At 44.8% G+C, this 21,310-nt stretch overlaps 1 protein-coding gene across 1 annotated transcript; it reads left to right on the top strand.

The window, feature by feature from the left end:
* Window positions 1-185: 185 nt before the first annotated feature.
* On the top strand, window positions 186-20,657 carry OXA1L (OXA1L mitochondrial inner membrane protein). The gene is made up of 10 exons (XM_070729190.1): window positions 186-312; window positions 5,745-5,885; window positions 7,015-7,204; window positions 10,472-10,615; window positions 11,767-11,852; window positions 11,939-12,103; window positions 14,110-14,214; window positions 16,330-16,492; window positions 19,793-19,873; window positions 20,455-20,657. The coding sequence occupies exons 1-10, from the start codon at window positions 253-255 to the stop codon at window positions 20,556-20,558; spliced, it is 1,239 nt and encodes a 412-aa protein (XP_070585291.1). The 5' UTR covers window positions 186-252; the 3' UTR covers window positions 20,559-20,657.
* Window positions 20,658-21,310: the final 653 nt, after the last annotated feature.

A 21,310-nucleotide genomic window follows, 5' to 3' on the forward strand; every position in this document is an offset into this window, starting at 1 on the left:
TCGATTCTCCGAGTGGTTATTTTATTTCTTTTCTTAAAAATAATGCTCGCCAACTCCGGATCCTTAAGGAGGAGCTGGCGAGATAAGAGACCCTTAGCGTAAGGGGAGCGCTTCTCCCGGGGAAAAAGAAGGGGCGCGTTGCCCGTAACCAAAATGGCTGCAGAGGCCTCGGAAGCGTGTCGCGTCTTCCAGTTCGCGTTTCGGTCACGTGACGAGGCAGCCGGTCCTCTGCGGCAGTCAAACTAGGACACCATGGCGGCTTTCGGGGCGCTCCGGCGAGCGTGGATCGCGGCGGGGGGGCTTCACACGCAGGTCGGTAGGTGGGGGCGTGACGTCATGATTGTCCCGGAGATGCTTTTTTTTTCCATTGAAGACGTTTCGCTTCTCTTTCGAGAAGCTTCCTTGGCTCATCCGAGAACTGTCTTTGAGACCCGAGGAAGCTTCTGGGATGAGAAACGAAATGTTTAAGTCCAGTTTGACTCCTGAAAAAAAGCATGGGATTTTCTTGCATTATCATCATCATCACATTTGTTCAGTTAATTCCCCCACCCCCCTCAGATCGTAAGTGTGAAAAACTGTCACAAGTCCCCCTTTTTTTAAAATCCAGCGCTGTGGTAAATTTGAAGAGCTACTTAAAGAATGCTTCATAAACTGAGGACTACAGGCATAAGCAGTGGTGGGCTTCGAGCAGGAACACTAAATTGTGCTTTTGCCGCTGTGGCTCGTAGGTTCTTGCAGGGCCAGCAGGCTTTTATTGCTGCACCTGTGGAGGTAGCAAAATCGCGCATGGAGCCGCACGTGCGCCTGTGTTTCGGCGAGGATTTTTTTGCTTCTGCGCATGCACACCTGCAGCTCCATGCGCAATTTTGCTACCTCCACAGGTGCAGCAGCAAAATCGCGCTGCCCTGCAAGAACTTACAAGCTGCAGTGGCTAGCACAATTTAGCTTTCCAGCTCGTAGCCCGCCGCTGGGCATAAGAAATGCAATTATTTATTTATTTGTTTATTTTATTTATTTATTGGATTTGTATGCCGCCCGTCTCCGCAGACTCAGGGCGGCTAACAACAGAAATAAAACAGTATATGACAATAATCCAATACTAAAAACAGTTAAAAACCCATTACAGTATATAAAAACCAATCATACATACAGATATACCATGCATAAAATTGTAAAGGCCTAGGGGGAAAGTGTATCTCAATTCCCCCATGCCTGGTGGCAGAGGTGGGTTTTAAGCAGCTTACGAAAGGCAAGGAGGGTGAGGGCAATTCTAATCTCTGGGGGGAGTTGGTTCCAGAGGGCCGGGGCCGCCACAGAGAAGGCTCTTCCCCTGGGTCCCACCAAGCGACATTGTTTGGTTGACAGGACCCGGAGAAGATCCACTCTGTGGGACCTAACTGGTCGCTGGGATTCGTGCAGCAGAGGGTAGTCCCTGAAGTAATCTGGTCCGGTGCCATGAAGGGCTTTATAGGTCATAACCAACACTTTGAATTGTGACTGGAAACTGATCGGCAACCAATGCAGACTGCGGAGTGTTGGTGTAACATGGGCATATTTGGGAAAGCCCATGATTGCTCTCGCAGCTGCATTCTGCACAATCTGAAGTTTCCGAACACTTTTCAAAGGTAGCCCCATGTAGAGAGTGTTACAGTAGTCGAGCCTTGAGGTGATGAGGGCATGAGTGATGTGAGCAGTGACTCCTGGTCCAAATAGGGTCGCAACTGGTGCACCAGGCGAACCTGGGTGAACGCCCCCCTTGCCACAGCTGAAAGGTGTTTCTCTAATGTGAGCTGTGGATCGAGGAGGACGCCCAAGTTGCGAACCCTCTCTGAGGGGGTCAATGATTCTCCCCCCAGGGTAATGGACGGACAGATGGAATTGTTCTTGGGAGGCAAGACCCACAGCCACTCCGTCTTGTCTGGGTTGAGTTTGAGTTTGTTGACACCCATCCAGGCTCCAACAGCCTCCAGGCACCAGCACATCACTTCCACTGCTTCGTTGACTGGACATGGGGTGGAGATGTATAACTGGGTATCATCGGCATATTGATAATACCTCACCCCATGCCCTTGGATGACGTCTTAGCTGATGTTTTGCCTTCAAACTGCGTTGCTTAGTGACAGCCATCACTGTCATCCCTATTTCTGTTGTAACCGCAAGGACTATTTGCATGGGTAGTCCTCGACTTGCGACACATGCTTTAGGCACCGTCTAAAGTAACTTTAAAAAAGGGACTTAGGTAGGACCAGGGTTTTTTGCATTTCACGTTCTGGTGGCACTTCACATGGCGGCCACGTGATCAAAAGTCAGATGTTTGGCAACGGACTCACGTTTATGACCGTTGCAGCGGCATCCAGAAGACGGAGGCAGTTTCCCAAAAACTGCTTTTGCGACCTTCTGACAAGCAACGTGAACGGGGGAATCCCGATTCACTTTTAACAACCCTGTGATTCACTTAACCAATGACATGATACACTTAACCATTTGCGGCATGTAAAGTTGTAAAACTGAGCAAAGCTCACTTGTAACAAACGTTTCCCTTCGCAACAGAAAGGTCTGGCTCGGTTATGTTCAACTTCACTTGGGGCATGGTGGTATTAAAATACAGCATTGTAGACTAATTCTGCCTGCCCGCCGTCGTTTTGATCCTGACCAGCTCCATAAAATGAGGGTCCAGATTGCTGGGGAAAAATAGGCTGACTCTGTCAACCACTCAGAGAGGACCATAATAGCAATAGCTTTTAGATTTCTATACCGTTTCATAGTGCTTTTACAGCCATCCTCTAAATGGTTTACACAACCAGCATATTTGCCCCCAAGAATCTGGGTCCTCATTTTATCCACCTCAGAAGGCTGAGTCAACCTTGAGCAGGTGGGTGAGATTTGAACTGCTGAACTACAGCTAGCAGTTATTGATTGGTTGGTTGGTTGATTGATTGGATTTGTATGCCACCTCTCTCCAAGGACTCAGGGCGGCTCACAATGTATCAAAACAATAAAAAATATACATAGAAACATAGAAACATAGAAGTCTGACGGCAGAAAAAGACCTCATGGTCCATCTAGTCTGCCCTTATACTATTTTCTGTATTTTATCTTAGGATGGATATATGTTTATCCCAGGCATGTTTAAATTCAGTTACTGTGGATTTATCTACCACATCTGCTGGAAGTTTGTTCCAAGGATCTACTACTCTTTCAGTAAAATAATATTTTCTCATGTTGCTTTTGATCTTTCCCCCAACTAACTTCAGATTGTGTCCCCTTGTTCTTGTGTTCACTTTCCTATTAAAAACACTTCCCTCCTGGACCTTATTTAACCCTTTAATATATTTAAATGTTTCGATCATGTCCCCCCTTTTCCTTCTGTCCTCCAGACTATACAGATTGAGTTCATTAAGTCTTTCCTGATACGTTTTATGCTTAAGACCTTCCACCATTCTTGTAGCCCGTCTTTGGACCCGTTCAATTTTGTCAATATCTTTTTGTAGGTGAGGTCTCCAGAACTGAACATATCTAAAAAATCTAATACATATCTAAAAAATCCAATTAACTCTAATAAGGTCCATGGTGGCCATGAACTCCTGCACCAACCCAGAGGATTCGCCGAACAACGACATATTGAAGTTTCCCAAGACAATAAGTCTTGGGAATTCTACCGCCAGCCCAGCTATCTCCTCAAGTAGCGCAGGCAGGGCTTTTGACATGCAGTTGGGAGGCAGGTACATGAGCAACAAACCCATCTGTACCCCGAAGTCCAACTTCACAAAGAAGGACTCACAATCTCAGGAGCAGTGAGCCTGTGTAGGCTGATGGTGTTCTTGGCTATAATAGCTATGTCGTCTAGCGGGGGCCAGGGGAAGCGCCTTCTCTGTGGGGGCCCCGACCCTCTGGAATCAACTCCCCCCGGAGATTAGGATTGCCCCCACCCTCCTTGCCTTTCGCAAACTCCTTAAAACCCACCTCTGCCATCAGGCATGGGGAAATTGATTCCCCTGGGCCGTTTCCATTTTATGTATGGTTTGTCTGAGATGTATGACTGTTTTTTATATTAAGGGGTTTTAAATTGTTTTTTAACTATTGGATTTGTACTGTTTTCTTGTCGTGAGCCGCTCCGAGTCTTCGGAGAGGGGCGGCATACAAATCTAATAAATTAATAATAATAATAATATTAATATTCCTCCCCCCCTTTCCCTGGGGTTGCAGCTGGTGAGGTTGAAACTCGGCTGGGCACATTTCAGACAGAGGGACCCCTCCTTCTGGGCCCAGCCAGGTCTCAGTCACATGCCAGGTCGGCCGCCTCATCCAGGAGTAAATCCTGGATGAAGGGAGATTTATTTGCAACCGACCTGGCGTTAAGCAGCAACAGCCTGTTTCAGTTACCTGAAATAGCCTGTAGTGCAGCATTCTAAGCACTGCGCCACTCCGTCTCTTGGTCTATAAAGGACTATGGCAGCAATGGCTAACCTTTATTGTCGTCGTGTGCTGAAAGGGAAGGGAGCATATGCCCACACCCATAATTCTTCCCATGTGCTCCATCCCATTCATGCGCACATAACATCCCCATCCATACACATGTGGCCCTGGGCATGCGTGCTGCACACACACACATGGCCTGTTTTGTGCCTGGCAGGCACCGTTTCTCCCATGCTAACCCAACCCTCGGGTATGCATGTGACCTCCTGCACCTATGCACTCCTCTCCCATAACCATCCGGCGGCAGAGACCTGAAAATCAGCTGGCCAGCGGGAGGAAATGGACATGTGCAGTGGAGCTGACCTGGGCAATGCCTCACATGCCTACAGAGAGCGCTATAGGTTCTCCATCACAGGACTATGGCATGTTATGCAGGTAGTCCTTGACTTACGTCACTGAAAAAATGGAACAGATTGCCATTTTTTACACTTGAAAACTCTTTGCAGCATCTCCCCAATCGCATGATCAACATTCAGATGCTTGCCAATGCATTCATATTTATGATGGCTGCGGGGGGGGGGGGGAGCGGGGGTATCAGGTGATCCCTTTTGAATCTTTCCAACAAGCAAAGTCGATGAGGAAGCCAGATTCGCTTAACAACCGTATTACTAACTGAACAATTTGACTTTTGACCATTAAGTGATTGACTTAATAACGGTGGTTGTTTTTGCTGATTGGATAGGTCCGTTGCTATATTGATGGCCAGTCTATAACAACAGACCTATCTAAGCAGCAAAAACAACCACCGTTATTAAGGCAATCACTGCAAGTTGTTCAGTTAGCAGCACGGTTGTTAAGCGAATCTGGTTGTGCAAAAGTAGAATTTTAGTGTTGTGATGTTATTAGCCACTGTGCTAAAGGGGGTTGGAATTCGATGCCTTTTTCTTTCCTTTTCCCTTCTTACACCATATTTTCTTCGGAGAGGGCAGCATACAAATCTAATAAATTATTATTATTATTATTATTATTATTATTATTATTTTCTATCTCTCTTCTGTCTTTCTTTTTGTCTTCCCCCTCCACCCAATTTTCTAGGACACTTTAACATTTCTTTTTATATTTTATAATTTGATAAAACTAATAAAATACATTGTGACCGAAACAAAAAACAAAAACCCTAACGATGGCAAGGAAGGTCGTAAAACGCAGGGGGGGAATCACTTCACTGCTGTTTCCCTTAGCAATGTAAATTTTGGGCTCGGTTATGGCCATAACCTGAAGACAGTCCTGATATAAGTCTTTAAGGGCTATTTGCTATTCTTTTCCAGGTTCACAGGATGTCCACCACTCCGGGATGGTCCCAAGTCAAAGCCCGGTTAGCTTCTCCGCAACATTCTCGGAACTGTTATGTTGTGCTTTTCAGACCCACAATCCGACATCAGAGCACCGCAGCAGCTGCAGGGACGCAGGTAACACAACTGTAAGCTTGGAAGCAATGAGAGATCAGGGACCTGTGAGTTTGGGATTCCACAAGCGTCTGTGTCAAATTCAATTTCATTGTGGACCTCATCAAGATTGTGATTGACCTAGGGCAGGGGTAGGCAAAGTTGGCTCTTCTGTGGCATATGGACTTCAACTCCCAGAATTCCTGAGCTGTCATGATTGGCTCAGGAATTCTAGGAGTTGAAGTCCACAAGTCATAGAAGAGCCAACTTTGCCTACCCCTGACTTAGGGCAGTGATGGGTAACCTTTTTCTTGTAGTGTGCCAAAAGCGTGAACACATGACAGCCCACACACGTGTCGGCACCCATAATGCAATGCATTCCCTATGCATGTGCATGCACTTCCCATGTTCCCCCCCACATATGTGCATGCAGCCATCCGCCTGCTTCCCACCCCCACCCCGAGCATGTGTGCACAATCCTCCAACCATTGTTTTGAGCCCAGCAGGCCTCCATGCAGCCTTCTGGAATAAAAAACGGGCCATAGGGGGGCAGTGCTCCCCCCTATGCCCCCTTTTCGGCTAGCAGGCCTCCCTGCAACCTCCTGGGACTAAAAAATGCCACATACCTCACCACCCTCGCACATGCATACACATCTCCTGCAAGGGGAGTGGGTCCCTCCCTGCACATCCCAAGAATAAGCTGGCTGGCAGGAGACACATGCGCAGTGGACCCGAGCTGGGCAGCAGCTCGTGTGTCCCAGAAAGAGCTCTGTGTATCAACTGCGGCATGCATGACATAGGTCCACCATCACGGAGCTAGGACTAGGATAGGGTAGCTGATTGGGTGGGGGGTGCGGCCATCTTGATGCCTCTTCCTGGGCGTGGCCGAGTAGGTGGGCGTTGACAGCCGGATGCCACTCCCCAAACTGCTGGCCCAATTTTTCCTCTTCGCATTGGGTTGACAGGCGGAAACAACGCTGGCCCGATCTTTCTGCTTTGCACATGGTAGACTGGGGCAAAGCCACACGGGTCAGCCCCTTATATTTTCCAAGACGGCCCCGCAAGCCGGAACCAACCACATAGTGGACCAGATCCAGCTGGCGGGCCTTGAGTTGGACACCCCTGATCTATATCCTCTTTTGCCTTTTTTCAGGTTGTTCAAGCCGCAGCAACTGCGCCGGTAGAGACAACCCTCCCTTTAGAGGAAATTAGCCAGATTGCGGAAGACGCGACTTTGGCGGAACTGGGTCTGGGAAGCTTCAGTCCAGTGGGTCTAATCATGAAGATCTTGGAATCTTTGCACTTGGACTTGGGGCTGCCTTGGTGGGGAGCCATTGTAGGAGGTAAAAGAGGGCCGTCGGGGTCGTTAAGCAGATGGGGACACAGAAGACGTTTTTAGTTTGATAGAAAAAAATAAAGAAAAGATTCTTTAACTGTAGAATAGCAATATTACTTAGACCAGTGGTTCTCAAACCTTGGAGTCGGGATCCCTTTGGGGATAGAAGTACTGTTTCACAGGGGTTGCCTAAAGACCATGGGAAAAGACAAATTTAACCCTGGTATTAAGAACTAAAGCTGCTATTCTAGCACCTTGGAACATATTTTTACAATCCGACCAATCAGGCATTTACAGTGGGTGTGTCCCTCTGACCTTCCTGCCAATCAGCTTTAAAGCTCTGCTGCGAGAATTGGTAGTAGACTTATGGTTGGGGCTCACCACAACATAAGGAACTGTATTAAGGGACCATGGCATTAGAAAGGTTGAGAACCACTGATTTCAGACAGACGGAAGCCCAATCTGTTCTTAAAAGCCTCCAGGCCCAATTTGGGAACACACACACATACACACACACACACACAAAGCACAATAATTAGCAAAATATATGAATGCGCTGAGTTGGATAGGCTAACAATTGACTTGCGAAGCCAGAAAGACTCAAAGTACAGTGATACCTTGTCTTACAAACTTAATTGGTTCTGGGACGAGGTTCTTAAGGTGAAAAGTTTGTAAGATGAAACAATGTTTCCCATAGGAATCAATGGAAAAGCGATTAATGCGTGCAAGCCCAAAATTCACCCCTTTTGCCAGCCAAAGTGCCCGTTTTTACGCTGCTGGGATTTCCCTGAGGCTCCCCTCTCTGAGAAACCCCACCTCCGGACCTCTGTGTTTTTGCGATGCTACAGAGGAATCCCAGCATCGCAAAAACGAGCACTTCACTGGCAACGGAAGTCTGGAGGTGAGGTTTCCCAGCAAAGGGAGCATCAGTGAAATTGCAGCATCGCAAAAACAATGAAGTCCTCAAAACCCCACCTCTGGACCTCTGTGTTTTTGCGATGCTGCGATTTCACTGAGGCTCCCCTCGCTGGGAAACCCCACTCCGGACTTCCATTGCCAGCAAAGCGCCCATTTTTGCGCTACTGGGATTCCCCTGCAGCATCACAAAAACATGGAAGTCTGGAGGTGGGGTTTCCCAGCAAGGGGAGCCTCAGGGGATTCCCGGCAGCGCAGAAATGGGTGCTTCGCTGGCAATGGAAGTCCGGAGGCGGGGCATCCCAGCAGCGGCGGTGGGTTTGTAAGGTGAAAATAGTTTGTAAGAAGAGGCAAAAAAATCTTAAACCCCGGGTTTGTATCTCAAAAAGTTTATATGACGAGGCGTTTGTAAGACGTTTGAAACGAGTCCGCGGAGAGGGCGGCATACAAATCTAATAAATAAATAAATAAAAATATGGAATAGAAGGTACCATTGGATCGAGCATAGAAAAATAAAAAAAGAGAGTTAAAATAGAAGCTTAACATGTAAATATGTATATAGAAAAGTATAAGTATTTTAGCTACTGTAATAACATAACATCAGTACAATATATCCAAATATAAAAAGTGAAGTAACTCAAAAAAAAGGAAGATGCAATGATGTAACAATGCACTTACTATATTTATTGTACTATTGTTTTTACAAAAAAGACTGAAAATTGATAAACACTATTTTTAAAAAAAGCTCTGTTGGGAAAATTGGCACTAGACTTATGGTTGGGGGTCACTGTAACATGAGGAACTGTATTAAGGGTTAGAAAGGTTGAAAACCACTGACTTAGACTTATAGACCACTTTACCATGTTGTACAGCCCTCTCTAAGAGGTTTAGGGTCAGCCTGTTGCCCTGAACAATCTGGGTCCTCATTTTACTGACCCTGGAAGCAAGGGTGGGTTCCACTTACCTTCTCTACCGGTTCACATCGCCCCCATCACATGGCACAAATGACCCTCTGCACCTGCCAGCCGCGGCGACCAGAGAACCAGTTCGGGAACTTGGACAGCCAGCTATTGCTGCTGATTCAGTGAGGAGGTGGACATTTCCGCCACCGATATGTAAGAACCGATCAGAACCACCAGCAGCCCACCACTGCCCGGAAGGCTGAGTCAACCTTCTGAATCGAACCGCTGGCAGTCAGCAGAATTAGCTTGCAATAATTAGCCTGGGATTTATAAATATCCCAAATGACCTCAAGAGCTCTGTTAAAAAGGATGCAAATAACCAGCTGTGTGCAAGGAATTTAAAACCTTCCCTTCCCCACCATCTAGTCAGAGTTGAAGGAGCTTCTTGGATTAGAAGCGAAACGTCTTCAAAAAGTAAGAACACAAAATCTGTGGCTGATCTGATTGCTGTTAACTGCCATGGGAGTGAAGTGGGTTCTTTTGCTTTTAAATTGATTTTATTATACGATGGATTTTTTTTTCCCCAATTCTGTAAACCTCTCGTCTCCTGTGTGTGCATTGGTCAGCTGTATACATTTGTTTGATAATTCATAAATCAGTAAATCAATAAATAATCAAGAAAGCGCTAACCAGAGAAAGTTTTACAGCTCAGTCAGGAATTGCATTCCTGGGAAATTTTAGCCTACTTCTCCTGGAAGTACCTTATTTTTCAGACTATAAGATGCACTTTCTTGTCACCAAAAAAGTGGGGGAAATATCTGTGTGTCTTTTAGACGGAATATTGTCGAAGCCCCGCCTACCTACTGGGCCTTTTTTGGGCCCTCCACATGCTTTGTTTCAGAAAAACAAATTAAAAAAGCCTTAAAACGGTCTGAAAATAGCCTGGAAAACAGGCCAAAAGAGCCTAGAAAACAGATCGAAAAAGGCCTCAAAAATGGGCCAAAAAGTCTCACAAAAAGCCCCAAAAAGGTCAAAAATGGGCCGCAAAATGCCTCAAAAATGAGCCCAAGAAGCCTAAAAAATGGGCTCAAAGATTTAGAAAATGAGCTGGAAAAACCCTCAAAAACAGACCCCAAAAGCCTCAAAATGGGCTGAAAAAAGCCTGGAAAATGGGTCAAGAAAGTCTCACAAATGGGCCCAAAAAGCCTCAAAAATGGGCTGAAAATAGCCTCAAAAATGGGCTGAAAAAAGCTCCAAAAACACCCCGCCAAAAGCTGAAAAAAACCCTGAAAAACAGGCCAAAAAAAGCCTGGGGAAAGGGCCAAAATTGGGGTATGTGGAGACCAAAAACTGTTTTGTTTTGTTTTCCTCTTCTAAATTTAGGTGTGTCTTATAGTCTGAAAAATATAGTAATTTTCTAGGGTAACTCTCCTCTCCATCTCTCTCAAAATTTTTAGGGACGCTCCTGGCCCGCTGTTTGGTCTTCCCCATCATTGTGAAATGCCAGCGACACGCAGTGCACCTCAATAACCATTATCCCCAAATGAGCGAGATGAATTCCAGAATCAGCTACGCCCGGAAGTCTGGGAATAAGAGAGAATGTAAGAGTTTAGAGGGCGATTTAACACTACTACCACCATCACCCTGAGGATGCAGGAGACATCTGGATTGAATAGAAAAGATTGGATGAAACTGGGGAAACCAAAAAGGGGTAGGGGATGGGGGATGGCAGAGAGGATCCAAGGGTTTGAAGGGGGAGGAGGTTTTGTAGGAAGACTTGGCAGAAGAGAATTGGGGAGATCTGAAAGTGATGGGCAGTTAAGAATGGTGGGAAAGGGAGGGGGAATAGAGTGAAGGTTCATTCATTCATTCATTCAAATTTATAAGCTGCCATTCTCCAGTGAACTGGAAATAAAACATATACAAAATCTTTTTAAAAACCCAACAATAAATAAGCCATTTATGTATAACTTATTTGATGAAAGGATGGATGGGAAAAAGAAAGGAAGAGGGGGGAGAATGGGATGGATGGATGGATGAAGGAAGGAGTATAGGAGGGAGAAAAGAAAATGGGGAGGGGGGTACGAAAGAGGAAGAACAAGGAAAGAAAGGAAAAGACAAGAAGGAGAAAGGGGGAGAAGGGTAAAGAAAGAATAGAAGAGAGGAAGGAAAGAAGAGGGTGGAGAATAGGATGAAGACTGGAAGGAAAGGAAAGAAGGAGGAAAGAAAAAAGGAAGAGAAGGAAGGAAGGAGGAAAGGGGAGTGATGGAGAATGGGTGGAGGGTGAAAAATGGGATGAAGAATGGAAGGAAAGGAAGGAAGAGAAAGTAGGGAAGGAAGGTGGCAGGGAGGGTGGAGAATTTGATGAAGAATTAAAGGAAAAGAGGGCGGGAGGAAAGAAGGAAGGAAGGAAGAGAGAAGGGAAGGAAGAAAAATGGAGGAAAGAAAAAAGGAAGAGAAGGAAAAGAAGAAAGGGAAAGAAAAGGGAAATTAAAAAAAATAAAAAGGAATGGTAGGGAGGAGTAGAAGTGTGAAGAAAGGATAAAGGGAGGAAAGAAAAAAAGGCAGAAACAGGGCGGAGAATGGGATGAAAAATGGAAGGAAAGGAAGGAGGGAGGAAAGGAAAATGAAGGAAGAGAAAGGGAAGGAAGAGGGAGGGAGGAAAGAAAGGAAAATAAGGAAGACAGAGAAAGAAAGGTAAAATTTACTCAATATTGCTCATCTTGAAACGACTTCTCTTTTAATCTCCCAGTTATGGAGGCTTACACGGAATTGAACCAGTATCAGAAAGCTCATAATCTTAATCCTAAAGTGGCATTCCTCGCACCTTTGGTCCAGGTCAGTTTCCACAAAGTGCCCACCTGCTTGAAGTTGGTATGAACTACGCTTCCCGGCTTAACCTCTTCTTCCCTCCTCTGTTCCAGGCCCCCATTTTCATCTCCTTCTTCTTTGCTCTGCGCAAAATGGCCGAGTGCCCCGTGCCCAGCATGCAGACGGGGGGACTGTTGTGGTTCACGGATCTCACAACCTCGGATCCTTACTACGCTCTGCCCCTGATAACAACCGCCACCATGTGGGCTGTTCTGGAGGTAAGGGTTGGTTATGGGGCTAGGCCAGGAACTGGGATGTTGGGAATGAGCCGGGGTGGCGCAGCAGGTAGAGTGCTGTACTGCAGGCCACTGAAGCTGACTTGTAGATCTGAAGGTCAGCGGTTCAAATCTCATCACCGGCTCAAGGTTGACTCAGCCTTCCATCCTTCCGAGGTGGGTAAAATGAGGACCCAGATTGTGGGGGCAATAGCCTAGGCTCTGTTTTTAAAAAGTGTTATTGCTAACATGTTGTAAGCCGCCCTGAGTCTAAGCAGAAGGGTGGCATAAAAATTGAATAAATAAATAAATGAATTCTAGTTCCACCATAAGCATGAAAGCTGGGTGGGTGGCTTTGGCCATATCACCAGGCAACAGGGAGTTCTAGGTCCACCTTAGACAGGAAAAATGATGGGGTGACTTTGGGCCAATCACCAGGGAACAGGAAGTTAATGTCCCACCTGAAGCAGGAAAAATGATGAGATGATTTTGGGCCAATCTCCAGGCAACAGGGAGTTCAAGTCCTGCCTGAGGCAGGAAAAATGATGGGTGAATTTCCCAATCGCCAGGAGATAGGAGTTCTAGTCTCACCCTAGCCATGAAATTTGACTGGTTTGACTTTGGACCAATCAGCACGAGGCCATGAGTTCTATTCATGCCTTAGTCAAGGAAGATGGTACTGTTTGTTTGTTTGTTGATTGATTGATTGATTGATTGATTGATTGATTGATTGATTGAATTTGTATGCCGCCCCTCTCCGGAGACTCGGGACGGCTAACAGCAACAATAAAACAGCATATAATAATAATCCAATACTAAAAACAGTTAAAAACCCATTAATATAAAAACCAAACATACATACAGATATACCCTGCATAAAATTGTAAAGGCCTAGGGGGAAAGAAGATCTCAATTCCCCCATGCCTGACGGCAGAGGTGGGTTTTGAGGAGCTTACGAAAGGCAAGGAGGGTGGGGGTAATTCTAATTTCTGGGGGGAGTTGGTTCCAGAGGGCCGGGGCTGCCACAGAGAAGGCTCTTCCCCTGGGTCCCACCAAGCGGCATTGTTTAGTTGACGGGACCCAGAGAAGGCCCACTCTGTGAGACCTAACTGGTTGCTGGGATTCGTGCGGCAGAAGGCGGTCCCTGAGATAATCTGGCCCGGTGCCATGGAGGGCTTTATAGGTCATAACCAACACTTTGAATTGTGACCAGAAACTGATCGGCAACCAATGCAGACTGCGGAGTGTTGGTGTAACATGGGCATATTTGGTACAGGTCCTTTAGGCCACTCTCTCCCTCTCGGCTCAATCCACCTCACAGGGTGGTCGTCCAGGAGAAAGGAAGAGGAGTTTTAGGCATATTGATTACCTTACTCAGAAATATAATAAAGGTGGAATAAAATATTTTTTAAAAAAATAAAAGTTAGGGGGAAATTCAAGGTGGTCCTTGATTTTAGCCTCCCCTAAAAATTGCCACAACTCCCTTCTCTTCGATGCCGGGATCCGAGATCGAAATCAGAAGGAACCTACCAAAACATGAATCCTTTTTTTCAGTAACAGCCAGCCCAAATTTCAGAATGATCCCCTTAAGGGAAAATTCAAGAGGGTGAGTGGAGGGGGGGGGGGGGGACAAATGTGAAAAGGGGAATTTGTAGGTTCCCCAAGCTTGATGAAATTTTAAGACCTATGGACTTCAACTCCCAGAATTCCCCAGCCAGGCTGGGGAATTTTTTTGTTTATTTCTTTATTTGTTTGTTTGTTTGTTTTGTCAAGTACATATTGGAGGTATGTAAAATTCTGGGAGTTGAAATCTATAGGTGCTAAGTTTGGGAAACCAGTAAAATATTTATTTGTTTGTTTATTTATTTCTTTATTTGTTTGTTTCTTTAGTCGAGTACATATTGGAGGTATGTAAAATTCTGGGAATTGAAATCTACAGGTGCTAAGTTTGGGAAACCAGTAAAATATCAAAACTGCCGCTATGACGACATCATTTCTCTCCTCTGCAGTTTGGGGCAGAAACGGGAGTCTCAAATCCGAGTTACCACGTGATGAAAACGGTTTTCCGTGTGATGCCTGTGCTGCTGTTGCCAATCACGATCAGTTTCCCAACGGTGAGAAAGAAGGAGCGTCTTCCTTCCTCCATAACATGACACGAAATGCCACGTATTGCTCGCAGGTGCCACAAAACAGCTCGGACTTCGCCTGATTTGAAACTTGTGTTTCTCCCAGATGTCAGTTTATTTGGGGGTTTTATGGGGAAACACTTGGCCAGCGCTGGATGAACCGGGTGGGTATTTTTTGCGGACATTTCACGACCCAAGTAGGGAACGTCATCAGTGCTAGAAGGGAGTGTGGTTTGCAGAGAAGAGGTAGAAGAGGAGGAAGAAGACAACTGTCGAGACCTTGGTGCTCTCTGAGCTGGCTGTTTTCTTGCAGACGTTTCACTACCAAACTAGGTAACAAAATCAGTGCTAGAAGTAGGTGGGGTTTGCAGAGAGGAGGAGGAGGGGGCTGTGGGGTCCTTGTTGCTCTTTGAGCTTAGTTATTTTCTTGCAGACGTTTCACGACCCAACTAGGGAACATCATCAGTGCTAGAAAAGAGTGGCATTTGTGGTGTAGAGGGGAGAAAAGGGGAAAAGAAGAAAGGGGGATGGACAAAGAGAGGAAAAGGAAGAGGAAGAGAACAGTCTAGTCCTTAGAGCATCATTATTTTCTTGCAGACCTTTCGTGATCTAGCTAGGTAACATCATCAGTTGTTTCCTGTCAGGGTTGTTTGTCTGAGTTGGTAGTTCTCTTTTTTCCCCCTTCCATGTTTTATTTATTTTATGTATACTGTATAGCATTCAAACAAGTGTATATTATGTATATTTCCATCAAACAGTGTGTGGTTTAGGTATAATTGTTTTTAAACAGTCTTAATCCATATATTTATTATAGTATTCATGACAATTGATATTGGTAATATAATAATAATAATATTTAACAGTCTTCTTTAACAACTCTCCACTTTAACATCTCCTCTCTTTATGCCTCCTCCTTTTTAACTTCTGTTTCTGTTGTCTAGCCATTGATAAAATACATCCCTTATCAAAAAAATATTCAGTCTCTTCTTTATCCTTAATAATAAGTGTTAATTTATCCATTTCTGCGCATTCTAATATTTTCTTAATTACCTTCTCATCTGGTGGAATCCTGTCACTTTTCCATTGCTGTGCAAATACAATCCTAGTTGCAGTTAGTATATGTAAAACCAGATATATTGTCCTTTTATCATATTTTTCCCAGTAGAATGCCCAACAAAAAATATCTCTGATTTCAAGTCTATGTGTTGTTTAGTCATTTTTTTTCCAATCATGTACTGTATGTTTTGGACTATAAGACACACCAAGATTTCAAACAAGTAAGTAATAAAATTATGTTTTTTTCATCCCCAGCCCCCCAGGAGCACGTCAGGCCTCCAAACCCTTTCTCCACCCCATTTTTCACAAAAACAAGAGTGTTTTTGCCTTTCCCTAACCACCATGAGTACTTTGCAGGCCTCTCAAATCTTCTGTTGCACCCCATTCTTTTGCAAAAACGATCCCATTTTCACCGGTTTGGGGAAAAACAAGGCACACTGACAGTTTAAGAGGCCTGCAGAGTGCTTCTGGAGCCTAGAAGGCAGCAAATTTTTTTGCAAAAAGAGGCATTTCTGCCTTCTCTAAGCCCCCAGACGCACTCTGAAAGCCTCTCAAACTTTCTGCACACCCATTTTTGCGAAATAGGATGTGAGCGCGTGGCTTCGGGAAGACAAAAATGGCTGTATTCAGTGTATACAACATTTCCACCCTCTTTTTTGGGGGGGGGCATCTTATACTCCGAAAAATATAGTATGTATACTTATCCAATTTTTTTTAGCTTTGGGGCATGTCCACCACATGTGGCAGTATGAATCAGATGATGGATTACACTTCCAGCATTTAGCAAATGTATCTTTATACTTTTTTTCCAGTTGGTAGTTCCTTGGTTGTGATATCGTGCACTGTGTTATGCTGCATAAAATAGTATGTTTGAAACTCTTTGCTTCCTTTACCCCTTCTGGCTACCAAATGAGTTCCTCATTTGCAACAGTCACATTCCTAAGTCACTTTTCCCCGTGCCGTGGTCGCTTTGAACAGACAGTGAATGGACAGACATTTGAAGTCGAGAATGTACTCGACATTTTTATATTTTTGCCTTTCCTACAGGCTGTCTTCACCTACTGGTTGACGTCCAACCTCTACTCGCTGGGACAAGTGTTGTTGTTACGCGTGCCATCCGTTCGCACTTTTGTTGGCATCCCGAAACAGGAAATTCAGAAGCCTGCAGCGGGACAAACCCAGAAGGGATTAATCGACACTGCGAAAGATGGTAAGAGACAGAGGAGAAAAAGGAGTTTGAAAGCTGGGATGGATTCTGTACTTCACAGATCTGGCCTGAAGCTACGATTTGGGTTTTCTTTTCACTATGAGATTATTTCAGATGGAACTTGACAGACTCAACCCCTGGGCCCTCTCTAACAAAATGAAAAACATAGAGAAAAGTAAAGTCTTACACTTAGGCAGGAAAAACCCAAAGTATATTTATAGACTGGTGGAACCAGGTTTAATAACAGTAACTGTGAGAGAGATCTTGGAATCTATATGGAGAGGAAAAAGTAGTAGGTTGGGTTTTAGGCCCAGTACACTTCAATGTCTTCATACATGACTTAGATGACGGAATAAAATGGGAATTTACCAAATTTGCAGATGACACTAAACTGGCAGGAGTAGCCAATACCCAAGGTAATATGCTCAAAATCCAGATGGGTCTCAACAGATTCAAACCCTGGGCCCACTCTAACAAAATGAAATTCAACGTAGAGAAAAGTAAAGTCTTACACTTAGGCCAAAAAACTCCAAAAGGACACATATAGACTGGGTGAAACCAGATTTAATAGCAGTGACTGTGAGAGGGATCTTGGAGGCTTGGCAAACAACCAGTAAAATATTTATTTATTTAAGTTGGAAGGAACCTTGCAGGTCATCTAGTCCAACCCCTTGCTCAAGCAGGAGACCCTATACCACCCCAGACAAATAGCAGTCCAATTTCTTCTTGAAAGTCTCAAGTTTTGGAGCATTCCCAAGGCAAGCTGTTCCATTGGTTGCTTTCATCGTCATAAAGTTCCTTCTTATTTCCAGGTTGAATCTCTCTTTGCTTGGCTTCCATCCACTGTTCCTTGTCTGGCCTTCTGGTGCTTTGGTAAACAGTCCAATTCCCTCTTTTCTGTGGCAGTCCTTCAAGTATTGAAGACTGCTATCATGTCTCCCCTTCTCTTCACTAAACTAGCCATGCCCAATTCTTGCAACTTCTTTTCGTATGTTTTAGTTTCCAGTTCCCTTATCATTCTCATTGCTCTCTTCTGCACTTTCTCAATGTCTTTTTTGTAGTGTGTTGACCAAAACTGAATGCAGTATTGTAGGTGTGGTCTAATAGTGTGTTATAGAATGGTATTAGTACCTCCCTATTCCTGGAATGTATCCCTCTGTTAATGCAATTTAGGATTGCATTGGCCTTTTTGGCTGAAATCTGGCTCATATTTATTTGGTTGAGTCAGCAATGTGCTGCAGCAGCCAAAAAACACATCACAATCCTAAATTGAATCAACAGAGGGAAACAATCCAGATCAAGGGAGGTAAAACCTAAAACCACTAAAACCTTAGTAAGACTACATCTAGAATACTGCATCCAGTACAGTAATACCTCGTCTTACAAACTTAATTGGTTCCCAGAGGAGGTTCGTAAGGCGAAAAATTCGTAAGACGAAACAATGTTTCCCATAGGAAACAATGTAAAATCAATTAATGCGTGCAAGGAAAAAAAATGCAAAAATGGCACTCCGCTGGGCGCCACCGCCCGGCTGTCGCCTTTTGAAACAGCCAGGTGGCTTCTCGACGTCCTCCCAAACCCAAACGCCAAACCTGAACTTTTGCCGAACTTCCGGGTTCGGCGTTTGGGAGGCAGGTTTGTAAGGCGGGAAAAGTTTGTAAGAAGAGGCAAAAAATTTCTGAACCCCGGGTTCGTATCTCGGAAAATTCATATGACGAGGGGTTCGTATCACGAGGTACTGCTGTATTTGGTCACCACACCACAAAGATGTTGAGACTCAAGAATGAAGAGAAGAGCAACCAAAATGATTAGAGGACTGGAGGCTAAAACATACAATGAACGGTTGCAGGAATTGGGCTATTCTAAGAGAAGAGAAGGACTGGGGAGACAGGATAGCAGTCTCCCAATATTTGTGGGGCTTCCCCAGAGAAAAGGGGAGGTCAAGCCATTTTCCAAAGCACCCAGACAAGTAATAACAGATGAAAACCGAACAAGGAGAGATTCAACATGGAAATCAGGAGGAATTTCCTGCCGGGGAGAATAGTCAACCCATGGAACAGAAGTTGTCTTCGGAAGTTGTGAGAGCTTCATCACTGGAAGCTTCCAAGGAGAGACTGGACCGCCATCTTTCAGAAACAGTGTAGGGTCTCCTGCTTAGATGGGGGAGAGGGGTTGGTCTAAATGACCTACAAGGTCTGTGGAAGCTGCTGAGTCCCTAATGAAAGCTATGCCTTCAAAAGAGGCTAAGTGCGACCCAGCCATGTGTGGGGTCACCCACGAAAGCGAATCCTAGAAAGAGGAACCTGGACATATTGTCTCTCTGGGTGGAGTGACATGGAGTAGAGCCATGCGCTCCTTTTTATTTGGGAACATAAGGAAATGGGGTATAACTACATATACATGTCAAAATGATACATCAACCATACAACTTCAAACATATCTTTCAGTTCTTCCTTTCCCATAGATATCAAGAAACAATCTTCTTGGAACTTCCTAAAAGCAGATGTTTATTCACACCTAATTTCTCTGAAGGCTTCTTCTTTATCTGGCTAATCTTCCTTAATTGCCCTGCTGTTTGTGTGCTCCAGGCAATGAAAATTCCCCCCCTTTGATCCTATAACGTCCTGTCCGGAGTGGTGAAAACTTTGTTTATTTGAGCTGTTTATCTGAGCCCCGTTTGTTTCCCTGTTGTAACTGCCAGGAATGCAGATTAGGCGAATTTATTGCCCTTCCTTGTCCTGGGTTTTATAGAAATAGAGTATTTTTATGCTAGAAATCCAGATTTAATACAATCCTATTCTAACATAATTTGCTATACTGCAACAAAGGTCCTTTCCAACTCTGTTAATATGTCTAACCTTTGATCATCATCGTCTTCTTTTTCAACTCCAAAATGGAATCTGGGCCACTGAATGAAGCTGAGCATTTACTGGCCAGATGCCTTTCCTGTTGCCAATGCAGAGTGGTATTCAGCAGACGTAATGGCCAGAGAGGGAAATATCTGCCTCTACCTTAGGATCGTAACTCACAGCCTCCTGATTGTGACATGAGAGCTCCACCCCCAAGCCACTGCACCACTCATATCTAACCCTTGATACTGTGGTTTATTCCTGGTTTATTTTTGGGTTTCCCCATTTTTCTCCTCCAGCACGTGGCAAATAACATGGGAACCGACTTTCAAATGTTAAATCGCAGTTGGAAACTAGTAAATGGCCAGAAAAAAAGTACACACTGTGTAGGCAAAACATACATTCTCACTGTACAATTTACTACCTGGGCCTTCCTTTTTCTCCGCTCTTGTAGGGTGGGAAAGTTTCCAGGCCAGAAGACGACTAGACGAGCGACAGGACCGCATCAAGAACCACCTGATATTAGCAGCATCTGGTAAGTCACTTGGATAGGCAGTCCTTGGTTTGACAACCATTTGTTTAGCAACTGCACAAAGTTAACCACAACACTGGAGAAGTGAGGGAAGTGAGTAGCCAACTGGGGCTCCCACATAGGGCCATCTCAGCATCTCTACAGTCACTTGGGAAAAATTGGGGTTGCTTGGCAACCTGCATGCACAGGTAGTCCTTGACGATGGTTTGTTTAGTGACCGTTCCAAGTTACAACGGCACTGAAAAATGGAGTCACAATCGTTTTTCACCGTGATAACCATTAGGGTATCCCCATGATAATCGTCTAGTCAAAATGTTTGACAACTGGTTCATAATTGTGACCGACTTGTGACTTATGACCCTGTCCCAGGGTCATATCATCAAGCAAAGTCAATGGACAATCCAGATTCACTTAACAACCGGGTTACTAACTTATCAAATGCAGTGATTCCTTTAACAACGCTGGTAAGAAAGGTCATAAAACAGGACACACTGAACAGATGTCTCACTTAGCGATTCAGTCACATTCAATTATAATCACATTCAATCCTGCAAATACTGTACTTATTTTTTGTTCGCTCGCAGGGCCGTTGCGTCAGACCTTTGCCAAGAACCCTTTGAAGGATGCGCAGCTCGAGGATAGCAAGCCGCCACCGAAAAAGAAGCCTTGGGAAGATACATTAATCTGAAGGCCAACAGGACACTAATCCAGTTCCCTTCTACTTCCTTGTCCCCTTGTTGTTCCGTTCATCGCTAATAAAGGATGCCCTTTTTTGTTTGGTTTTGCAGCTGGCTGTTGTTGTAAACTACTGTAAGAATCTGAAGGAAGTACCTCCTCGCGTTTACAGTCACTTGGGACACGAGCTTCCTTTCTCCTATCCAGCGTTCCAGCTCCCTTTTCTGCCTTGTACAGGGAGTTAACTTACAACAGTTTGTTTAGTGACCATCTGTGATGACCTAGGTGCGGCATGAAGGCAACACAGCCAAAGAACCGATATAATTCCCTTTATTGGCACCAACTTTGCTCCCAATGTCCCATTTACTCTCCAGCCTGGAGAAAAACTCTCTCACAAACTTGAAGCAGCTTCTGACCGCAGATACTCCAGCCCAAATGCTGTAAGCAGAATGACTGCAAATCAACACCATTGTTAAGCGAATGACTGCAGTTGTTAAGCTTAGCAACATGGTCGCTAAGCGAATCTAGCTCCCCCATTGACTTTGCCCATCAGAAGGATGCAAAAGGGGATTGCATGACGCCAGGAACGCGACAACTCATAAATATGTGAGTCAGTTGACAGGGCATCTAAATTTAAATGACATGACCATGGGGACATTGCAATGGTCATAAGTGTGGGGAAATGGTCATAAGTCACATTTTTCACTACCCTTGTAACTTCAAACATACTGCTGGAGAAATGAGGGGGGGGAGAAGTTTAATAGG

This window comes from Erythrolamprus reginae, chromosome Z, assembly GCF_031021105.1.
Source record: "Erythrolamprus reginae isolate rEryReg1 chromosome Z, rEryReg1.hap1, whole genome shotgun sequence".
Taxonomy (NCBI): domain Eukaryota; kingdom Metazoa; phylum Chordata; class Lepidosauria; order Squamata; family Dipsadidae; genus Erythrolamprus; species Erythrolamprus reginae.

Coding starts and splice junctions, on each gene's coding strand:
- OXA1L (XM_070729190.1), top strand. CDS start 253: ATGGCGGCTTTCGGGGCGCTCCGGCGAGCGTGGATCGCGGCGGGGGGG. Junction 10,616..11,766: donor GTCTGGGAATAAGAGAGAAT/GTAAGAGTTTAG, acceptor TTAATCTCCCAG/TTATGGAGGCTTACACGGAA. Junction 14,215..16,329: donor TCACGATCAGTTTCCCAACG/GTGAGAAAGAAG, acceptor CCTTTCCTACAG/GCTGTCTTCACCTACTGGTT.